General features: G+C 41.4%; 1 protein-coding gene across 1 annotated transcript; it reads left to right on the forward strand.

Moving 5' to 3' along the window:
- The first annotated feature begins 6,095 nt into the window (after positions 1-6,095).
- Positions 6,096-8,678, forward strand: LOC106735984 (melanoma-associated antigen B10-like). Its single transcript, XM_014591574.1, is given in 3 exon segments — positions 6,096-6,177; positions 7,638-8,242; positions 8,244-8,678. Coding segments are annotated over 3 exon segments (1,122 nt in total).
- Positions 8,679-10,832: the final 2,154 nt, after the last annotated feature.

Raw genomic sequence — 10,832 nt, forward strand, 5'->3', positions numbered from 1 at the left:
AGGAGGAAAAAAAAATGCACATTTGATGACTGCAGCGAGCTGTATGGACACAGCTGGGTACTACTTTATAGTATGTTCATTCTACTCACTGGGGTTTATGCCTAGGGTCAGATTTGGGTACATGTATAGGTATGTGTCAGCTGTGCTAGCTATTGGATATATTTAGACCAATTGAGTTCATTGGCAGAACAATTGAATGGGAGGGGGCGGAAGGCATGGAGGGCAATCATGGATGCCAGGGACAATGGAGGAGGAAGATGGGACATGGAAGAGGGTGGGGGATGGGGAATCAGGGATGGCAAGACAAAGGGCAAGGTATGCAGGATGTAAGAATTGGAAAATTACTTGCTGAGAACATATATGTTGATGTGCTTGATTGAACCAGTACACAGTGTATTTTGGATGGAAAATTTATTGGTGGGTTGTGATAGTGTATAGTGAATTAAGGTAGAAAATAAAAATTAAAAAAAAAACTGACTTATGAGTAGAGTTTGATTTAGTAGAGTTTGAATCTACTGATTCATGGGCTATAACTCTGAAGTTAAAGGTTTTAGAAGCAAACAAGATGCCAATAGGTGATTTATGTTTAAGGCACTGGACTCCCACGGGGTTGACCACAGTTTGAGTCTCAGACCTGGCAGCTTGAAACACACCTGGTGCCTGTGTATGCATGCCCAGCATCTCGAGAAGAGAATGGAGGAGAAGGGATTGCAGAGTGGCCATGCCCCGTGGGGGTGATTTCTCACTTTCTGTCTCTGTCTCTCCAGCAAGCACACACTCCCTATAGCAAAAAATCTCTCAAAAAGAAAAAAAGAAGCAAATGAAATTAGAAAGGATAATGAAATCCATTGACATATATGAAACTGGTCACTGAATCTATATACTCATCAGGGTATAGATAGTGTACAGTGTATAGTTAAATAAATAACTAAAATAATCAAAGTCTCCCTTTTAAGTAGCAGATGTTGATGGACTTAGGAAACCTGTGTATAGCAACCATATCCAGAAGCTGGATTCTTAAAAACCCTGGTGTCCTTCCAGGAGGATATAATAGTTTTCTGCATTGACATAACAAATTACCATACATTAAATGGCTTAGCTTCTTTTAATGCATATTTATTATATCACATTTTTTGTAGGTAAAATGTGTAGGTTGATCTACTTTTTTTCCCTCTCAAGGTTACACAAGGCCAAATCAAGCTATCAAACTTGGCTTCTTATTGGAAAGAATTTCATTTCAGGTCATTCAGATTGCTCTCAGAATCCAGTTCTATGAGGAATTCTCTCTGGTAGTAAGAGTGAGGAGTGTGTTTCCTTGCTAGCTTTCAGCTAGAGCTGTCATAATTCCTGGAGGGCTTTCTCCAGTCTTTTCATATAGGGCCCTACTTCTTGAGCCAGAAATAGCACATTAAACCTGTCCCATGCTTGGAATCTCTCCAAACTCTCCCTTTGCCACATCTCTGTTCTGCCTCCAGGTGGAGAAAATCATCTGCTTTTTAAGAGGTTATGTAATGAGATTGGGCCCGTGCAGACAACCCAGTATAATCTCCTTAGTATTAAGGTCAGTTCCATACTTTTAACTATATTTGCAAAGGGCCTTTGGCCATGTAATATAACATATTCATGGGTTTCAGAAATAAGGGTATAGAAATCTTTGTGGAACAATTATTAAGTCTACCATAGGGGTAGAAAATGTCTCCCTGGCAGATATACGAGCTTTGGTAAGAAGAGAAGAAAATAATTTTTCATCATTTACCTGAATCTTATCTATGTCTACCCCAAGTGAAAATTCTGTTTTTTCATTGTGCCTAAGGGCTCAGGAGCTTATGTATGTTCATCAGATGGTGGGTAGCAGAGACTCACAAGTTATTATTTTGACCATGCCACCAAAAGAAAGAAGAAATTGTATATTGACATTATAGAAGTCATTCAAAAGGTTAGTGCAGAAAGATGCTATTTAGTGGAGAAGGGCGAACCTCCCTGGAGTGATTTATAGGATTATTTTGAAAATTGGTGTGATCCTGGATTTGAAAACACCTGTCACATACAGGCACTAGAAAATCTTATTGAGTAGCAAGGACAATTGATAGTCTTAGAAACTTCTCCAAGAATGAAGAAGGTTATTGCCAAAACAAATTATAATGGCAACTTTTTATGGAGCTCCTACTGTGTAATAGTTAATTGGAAACACTGCAAATGCCCACTTGTTTCATGTTTTGCTCTCCATATTTGATTTATATGGAGACCATGTCACCAGCACTTATAGCTCAGAAAGGTCACATGACTATGCTTAACACTGAAACATGAGCGGAAGCATAATTTTCCCCTTCCAAGGCATTTGAGAGCAACTCTACCACCTCCATGCTTTCTGTACCATTCCAGCAAACGTGGAGAACCTGTGTTGAGATATGGATGGGCATTCGGGAAGTAGTCTGGTTCTTCAAGTCATCTGACAAATGAGATCCCTGTCAATCTACAGCAAATTCTGTTTGCATAAAAAACTTCTGCTGTGTTAAGCCATTCAGATTTCAAACTTTTCCCATTAAGTCTTATACACGCTTCATCTGTATAGTACACAACTACTATTTCTGTTGATAGTATTCTTTAAAAATTTTAATTACAAAGAAAATGGTGCATGATTTTGTTCCCAAAAAGTTCTAGTTTTAGAGAGAGAGCTTTTTGCTATAGGGCATGTACATTCACCAGTGAGACAGGGACAGAAAACAAGAAACCACCCCCCCCCCAGGGGGGATGGCCACAGTGTAATCCCTTCTCCATTCTCCTCTCAGGATTCTGTGCAAACACACACATGCACACAGTGTGAGTTTTTTGAACTGCCAGGTCCAGGATTCGAGCTATGGTCAACTACCTGGGAGTCCAGCAACGTAACCATTATGCCATCTGCTGGTCCCATGTTACCAAAAAATTTCTAACAACATAGATAAATCACAATTCTGCTCATACTATATTCTTCTAAAATTCAATCCCTTCTAAATGGTGACTACATTTAAAACTCTTGCATGTAGTGTTTTAAAATTTATTCAAGGCTTCTTCTTACATATATGTGTTAGGAAAATACACTGTGAGTTGTTGTTTTCATTTTTAATTTGCCAGAGGGAGTATGCACTCTCCAGAGAGAGACAGCAAAAAGGAGGAAGAAAGCAACCCCATGGGATACGATCATGCCACAATCCCTCCCCCATTTCTCCCTCTTTTCAGGATTTTGGGCTTGTGTCCAAACATGCACACCATGTTTTTTAATTGCTGGGTTCAGGACTTGAACCACGTAGTTGGCCACATGAGATCTGATTGCCTTAACCATCATCCATGGGCTAGCCCCACACTGTGAGTTTTTAACATACATTGATAACTATGTTCATCTTGTCCTGCATCTTGCCATTGTCACTGAATAAAATGAATAGAGAATCAGTGACAGCACACAGAAAGATTTAACTGCTCCCTAGAATATGAAAGTGTGTATGGGCTGTAATTAACTTGACCATTCTCTTCCTGATGGACACCAAGTTGTATTTCATTTGTTGCTATGATTAATAGAATTGATATCAACACTGGGGAACATAAATTCTTGAGCAAATGTGTATGTTTTATTTTATGAAAGATACGGAAAAGTACAAATTGAATTAAAATGAAAAGAATGTGATGACTGTACATGTCTGTGAATATTGCTTATGTTCTGTTCCAATAATGCTCTTTCAATTTATAGTCTCACATATTAATGTATGGGAATAAATTAAGCTCTCAGAGACATTTTATTTTATCAGCTTTTTAAACTTTGGTCAAATTTAACTGAAAATACATTGTCTCACTATTATTTTAATTTTCATTTCCTTGTTTTCTAAGTAGGTTAAACAGAAAATGAATATAATCCCTTAACTATATAAAGTGAGATTTCTGCAAGGATGTCTTGAGCACTTGTGCGTGCATTCTTTAGAATTCTGCTATGTCAATAAGACGTTTTTCTTTGAAAATGATGAATTTGATTAAGAAATATAAGGTGCCATAAAATAGGCCCAGAAAAGAAAAGATCCATTAATGAGGGATATGAGAAGGACTGGAGAACAATGTCCAGAATCTATGAGAGAGATCATGTTCTAAACCAAATTCAGAAATCCCAGGGCAACCGACAGAGATTTATATCCAGAGTTTAGCATAGAGTAGCAAAGAGATCAGAAGAGAAGAGGTGGAGAAACAGCTCATGCCCTGGACAATTTTTAAGAATAATAGGCATGGCAATAACTGAATCATTATTAGCAGGAAGTTTTTGGGTGATCTGCGTGAGCAGATCTGGTAGATGAAAGGACTAGAGAGGCATGCCTGGCGTCCCACTCTCTCTTACAAACTCCCTTATCCACTTGTCAGGAAATGTAGCTAGATCCCATGAATCACCCAGTGATGATAACAATGGATTCTGGGAGAATGACTTCTCTTCAGTGTTCTGGTGGTTCAGCATATTCTTGCATGTTTTCCAGGGCTGAAAGCTATCTTGATATGTGATAAAAAAAGATTATTTCTTTCCCCGTGTCCATGGCCCTCCTACCACTGAGGTAAATGGTTCAAGAGGACAAGTAGTGCTAGTGAGTAGTGGAAGAGGTTGTGCAGGTACAAGGTGGGGAACGCTGAAGATTGGGAATTCTCTGAGGCTTAATACCTTACTGACTGTGAAAGTAAAGAATTGAGTGTAGAAATTATTAAAAAACATATCCAAATGTACTTCTCAACTCAAATTGCCTCCCATTGTTGACTTCTTTGGAGAACAGAGGGGACTGTCTGATGGCTGTGTAGTAGGAGACTTGTCTTCAATGCAAACATTTCCAGGGCAGATAGAAGACTATTGTAAATGATTACAAAGTTTAAAATGACTGTGGGCGACAGGTATATGTGGAGTCCAGATCTCTATCTTTATTACTATTATAACCCTGATTTGAATGAATTTAAAAAAATTTAAAAGATTCTGTACTGACCATCCTCACATTTATCACGTGGTCTGTAGCAAAACTTACATCATCTTTAATTATGAGGTGAGGATATCGGACTGAGTGCCATCCTTAGACCCACAGAAGGAGAGGGCTCTCAGACCCTAAAATAAGTATAAATGAATACCCCCAGAAAGTTCTGAATCTCCCACTCCAGAGCAGAATATGCAGAACAGAGACCATCCTTGCTGTTAGCATTTCTATGCCCATGCCTGGATATTGGGCCCAGGTACCCCTCACTTCATCTTCTGGAGATAAGAGATGAATAGTTGTAGGATAGAGTGATTAAGGAGTGAGGCCTTGGTTTAAGGCTGGCTGACTCAGATCAGAAGAACAAAGAGTCCCAGGACTCCCAGGAGTCAATGAAAAGCTCCTACATGAGTTCTTTCAGAGTCTTCCACTCTAACAAAACAAAGGCCTCTCTCTCACCCCTAAGAGTCACATGCCTGTTCTCATCCTTGGGAGACCCTGAATGGGTTGGTGGTGGTGGCTGAAACTGGCTTCCTCAACTTCTAAGTTATCAGAGAAATAAAAGCATTGGTATGAACACGGGGGAACAGGTCGGCAAAAGAGAAAGTTCCAGACCCTTTTTTGAAGTTTAGATAAAGACCCCGAGTGAAGTTTGAGAGCACTTCCTCTACCAGACAAGACAAGCCAATAGGAATCCCACCCCTTGTGGGACCCTAGACAGGGTATCACCTGAGGCAGCACCTTTTGAATCCCATGATTCAGAGAAGTGACAACATTAGACCAGGATTTGACATGAGACCAACATAGGGTGGTTCTCCAGGCCTTCCAGCTGTGAGGACGAGAGCCCTAAGATCTCGAGGACCCATCCAGTCCTGATCAGAAGGTCTCCACAGAACTCTAGCTCCTGCTGCCATGCAGTATAAAGGGATACAGTGTTAAGTCAGCAGAGGAAGGGGTCCCAGGCTCTGCAGGAGGTCAGATAAGGACCCTTTGTGAGGTATGAGTGTATGTACTCCCCCAGCAAGAGGGGGCCCCAGGGAGTCCTACCTGTGTTGTCAGTAGTAGCAGACCCTGGAGCAAACACCTGATACAGTGTCATCTGAATTACCTCTTTGGAGAATCAAGAAGTAGATGGCATTTCACCAGGTTACAGCCTCAGGCCAGCAGATGGAAGAGTCTCATGCCCTACCAGGAGAAAAGGTGAATACATTGAGTAAGATCCTAGTAGATCATACACCCAAGAACGTTAGAGTTTTGTAGAGTTACATCCCTACTATAAGCTCAGAGGCCCCAGTGGGAGTGGCTAGATATGACACATTCTAAATTCCATTTCTGGCTTCTTAGAAAACGGAAGGGCTTTATGTTGTCAAAGGAACTATTTCCAGGTCCTGCCACAAGGTAAGGTAAGGACATTGAGTCAGTTTTGAATGGACCTCTACTTCAAAATATAGGAACCCTCCAACAGATTTTAATAGGCCCTGAAGAGGGATCACTTGATGAAGTACCCGCTGAATTCTTCTGAGGAGTAACTGGGGGAGATCAGGGTATTGGATCTGATTGTCTAGGCCAGCAGAGGAATAGTCTCAGACCCTAATAAGAGTAAAGGAAAGGATTCTGAGTCCTGAGAGAACCATCCTCTCCAGATCAGAAGAATCTGGCGAGTAGTTCAGCCCATGCTGATAACCCTGAGGGACGTAGGGTAGATACATTACATTGAGCCTTTAATACTCCCTCATTTGAGATCACAGGGAGGTGAGCGCCTTCCTTTGAAGGGGAGAGGTCGCAGGTTAGTAAAAGGTGGAGTCTTAGGCCCTGCCAGAAGCAAAGATGAAAGCTCCAAATTAGCAAGGATGACCTTAATTACCCCAGGATAGAGCTCTACAAAGCTCTTTTGTGACTGGCATCCTGAGTGTCCCCAGGAAGGTCTGGTCAAATGTTCCTCTTAAATTTCTTTTCCAGGATAGAAGGGAGATTATCTCATTGAAATGATGAATAGAATCAAGGAAGTAGAGTAGAGGATTCAAGAACCTACCAGAAATTAAGATGATGGCCTTGAATGTGAACTAAGATAATCCTCCCTAAGCAAGGACAAAGGGGCCTCTATAAAGCTTGAAGCTATTTGGTCTTGATGTCACCCTCCAGTAAGCCCCAGACAAATCTAGTAGGCATTAACCTAAGATACACCCTAGCTATTTCTCAGGGCAGTTAAGGAACAGTTAGAGCTTAAAAATGTTTGCCTTTTGGGAACCAGCAGTTAGCGTAATGGCTATGTTGCTGGACTCCCATGTAGTCGACCACGGTTCGCGCCCCGGACCCGGTGGCTTAAAACTCACGCTGGGCGCGTGTGCGTGCATGCCCAAGATCCCGAGAGGAGAATGGAAGAGAAGGGATTGTAGCATGACCACCCCCCCTGGGGGGTGATGTCTCTCTCTGTCTGTCTGGCGAGCGCATGCGCCCTATAGCAAACAAACAAACAAACAAACAAACAAACAAACAAACAAAAACCTCTCCAAAAAAAAAAAGAAAATATACAGAGTTTCTGTTAATAAAGCCAGAGTGGGATCTCTCTGGTAAATGGGCCCACACCCACACCACTTCATCATCTCTTCTCCAGGTCACTGAATCTCCTGCTCTTTTACTTACTTCACTTGAACAGAGTCATCATGCCTTGAGGCCAGAAGAGTAAACTCCACACCCAGGAAAAACACCATCAAGCCCAAAAAGAGCCCAAAGATCTGGGGGGTGCTCAAGCCACTGTAGCAGAAAAAGGTAAGAATCATCTTTCCTCCTCTGCTCATTTTAAGGGTGTTCCCCAGAGTTCACGTCCTGGAACAGCACACAGTCCTCAAGGTCCTCAGAGAGTACCATCTGCCACCACTACTGCCGAAGCTGATTCATGCACAAGATCTAATGCAAGGGCTAACAACCACACAGAAGAAAAGTCAAGATCCAGGCAAGACCAAGAAGCCACTAAAAACTTGCCAAGAGGCCCTCTGGATGAGAAAGTATTTATGTTGGTGCATTACCTGCTATACAAGTATGAAACGAAAGAGCCCATTACAAAGACAGACATGGTAAAAAACGTGCTCCAAAAGTACAAGAACAACTTCACTGAGATCCTAAGGAGAGCTTCTGAGCACCTGGAGCTGATCTTCGGCCTTGACTTAAAGGAAGTGGATCTCAACAGGCACATCTATGTCCTCATCAACAAAGTAGAAGCCAGCTGTGATGCAAGGCTGAGTGATGGTAGATGCATGCCGAATACTGGCCTGCTGATTGACTATCTTGGGTGTGATCTTTTCAAAGGGTAACTGTGCCGCTGAGGAGCAGGTCTGGAAAGTGTTAAATATGATGGGGTTATATGATGGGAGGAGGCACTTCATTTTTGGTGAACCCAGGAAGCTCATCACCAAAGATTTGGTGCAGAAAAAGTACCTGGAGTACCGCCAGGTGCCCAACAGTTATCCTCCATGCTATGAATTCCTGTGGGGTCCAAGAGCCCATGTAGAAACCAGCAAGATGAAAGTCCTGGAGTTTCTGGCAAAGATTCATAATACAGTTCCCAGTGTCTTCCCCTCTTGGCACGAAGAAGTTTTGAAAGATGAGGAAGAGAAAACTAAAGTCAGAGCTGCAGCCAGGGTGCATACTGCCACTGTGGTCAGTGCACCTCCCAAGGTTGAGCCCAGCAGCTTCCCCAGCTCCAATAAAGTCTGAGACAGGTTACTTGCTTACTTGCTTTGTGCCAGGTTACTTGCTTACTTGCTTTGTGCTTGGAAAGAGAAGTCTTTATTCTTTTTTTTTTTTTTTTTGGGGGGTTTTTCCTATAGGCGCGCGCGCGTGTACACCAGAAAGACAGAGACAGAAAGTGAGAAATCACCCCCCAGGGAGGATGGCCACACAATCCCTTCTCCTCCATTCTCCTCTCGGGATCTTAGGCACGCACGCACATGTGCCCGGTGTGAGTTTAAGCCACTGGGTCCAGTACTCAAACTGAGGTCGACTACGTGGGAATTCAGCGACATAGCCATTACACTAACTGCTGGTCCCAGAGAAGTCTTTATTCTAAGCCATGGAGGATGAAGGTGGGACTGGAGACAACACAGAGCATAACATGTTTGTGATTATGTTTTAGGTGGTACCTTGGATAATTTCTTAAGTAGCTGCTCTTTGTAATAGAAGGTTAAAGTAGCTTCAGAATTTGAATTTATGAATGACATCACTCATATTTCTTCTGTATGTGAGATTTAAGAGTAAGCACTTCATATTTTTCAAATCAAATTGGAAAACTTTTCATCTTATTTAGTGATTTGTAACAAGATACCAAGGCAGTAAATTAGATATTTTCTTGGATAAGTGAAAGAACTCAGAAGTATAATAGCTGGGATCAAGAAATAGAGAAAATGGGCTGACCTCAAAGCTAGTGATTAAGGGAGCCAGATCCTACATGACTGACCATAGTTTGAATCTCAGCCCTGGCATCATGAAAAGCATGCTGGATACATGTGCATGGGTGCCTGAAATCCTGACAGGATGGATAGATGGAAGAGAGGGGTTATGATGTGACCCCACTCCACTGGGGGATGCTTTATCCCTCTCTGCCTATCTTGCTGTCTCTCTCTGGGAAGTGCAAACACCCTCTGACAATTAAAAAGAAACAGAGGGGAACAAAGGTAAAGATGGCTAATTATTGAATTCCCTATTCAATTTTGCTCTGTCATTATGAAAAAATAGCAGATCTATATCTGGATATATTTAGACTACTCAAGAATAAGTTCTACTATATTAAATTCAAACTCTTACAAATAGAGTCATTTATTCCTAAAACATTAATTGAGACTCTGCTCTTTAGAAGTTTCTGTGTTACTGCAGGCTAAAGAAGGTCTACCATGTCCATTGAGTTTTAGACTCTAGGAGCAGATATTTACACAGAATATGATGAGATATGCCATAAGACCTAAAGGACAAGTTAAAAGAAAGTGAAGATGTGGGTAAGAAGGATATCTAAATGAATGCATCAAATGTAAATTTCATGAGATTTGAGGCCTTGGGAAACTGCAAGTTCTCCAGCAGGCGTCCATTTTAAATTAAGCTGGATGGTGGGTCAGATGAGGCTTTGAGAGTGGTAAGCAGTGGCCATCCTCTCATAAGATGTGTCTAGAGATGAAAGACTAATGCTTGGATTAGAAAACTGCTTTTGACAATTGCATGGGATCATGGATAAACTAGACAGAAATCTCTACCTAGAACAGTAATGGGAGTTGTGCTGTGCTCTTCCAAACATAGTACACAACTGGGTGGTCTATATCCATTATCTCCAGTGAGTTTCTGAGAAATAAAGGTGATACTGTCATGACAGAAGCCAGTATGCTGGCACTCTGCTCTGTCCTGGAAAAGACAAAGCCTGTATTGGCCTATTTTGTGTTACTATAACACAACACTGGAGACTTGGTAACTTATAAAAAAATAAATTTATTTCTCACAGTTCTGGAGGCTGGAAGTCCAAGACAAATGTGCTGGCATTTGGCTAGGGCTTTCTTGTTCCATTATCCAATGACAAAAGGCAAGAAGGTGAAAGACAGGGATAGAAAGAGAAAACAGGAATAAACTCAACTTTTTATAACAGCATTAATTCATTCATGAGGGCAGAACCTTCATGGCCCAATCACCTTCCATTATACCCCATCACTCCATACTATTGCATTGGGGATTAAGTTTCCAACAAATACTTTTTAAGGGGACATATTCCAACTATGGTAAAGCCCATTTCTAATCCATTAATAGGGTATTTAAAGTGAAATAAGTAGGTTATTTTGAGTATAATTTGGCAAGCTCAAAGCCAGGGAAATATTTTGATGGAAATGAATAAGA

Source organism: Tupaia chinensis, unplaced genomic scaffold (genome assembly GCF_000334495.1).
Source record: "Tupaia chinensis unplaced genomic scaffold, TupChi_1.0 Scaffold000600_1, whole genome shotgun sequence".
NCBI classification, from domain to species: Eukaryota; Metazoa; Chordata; class Mammalia; order Scandentia; family Tupaiidae; genus Tupaia; species Tupaia belangeri.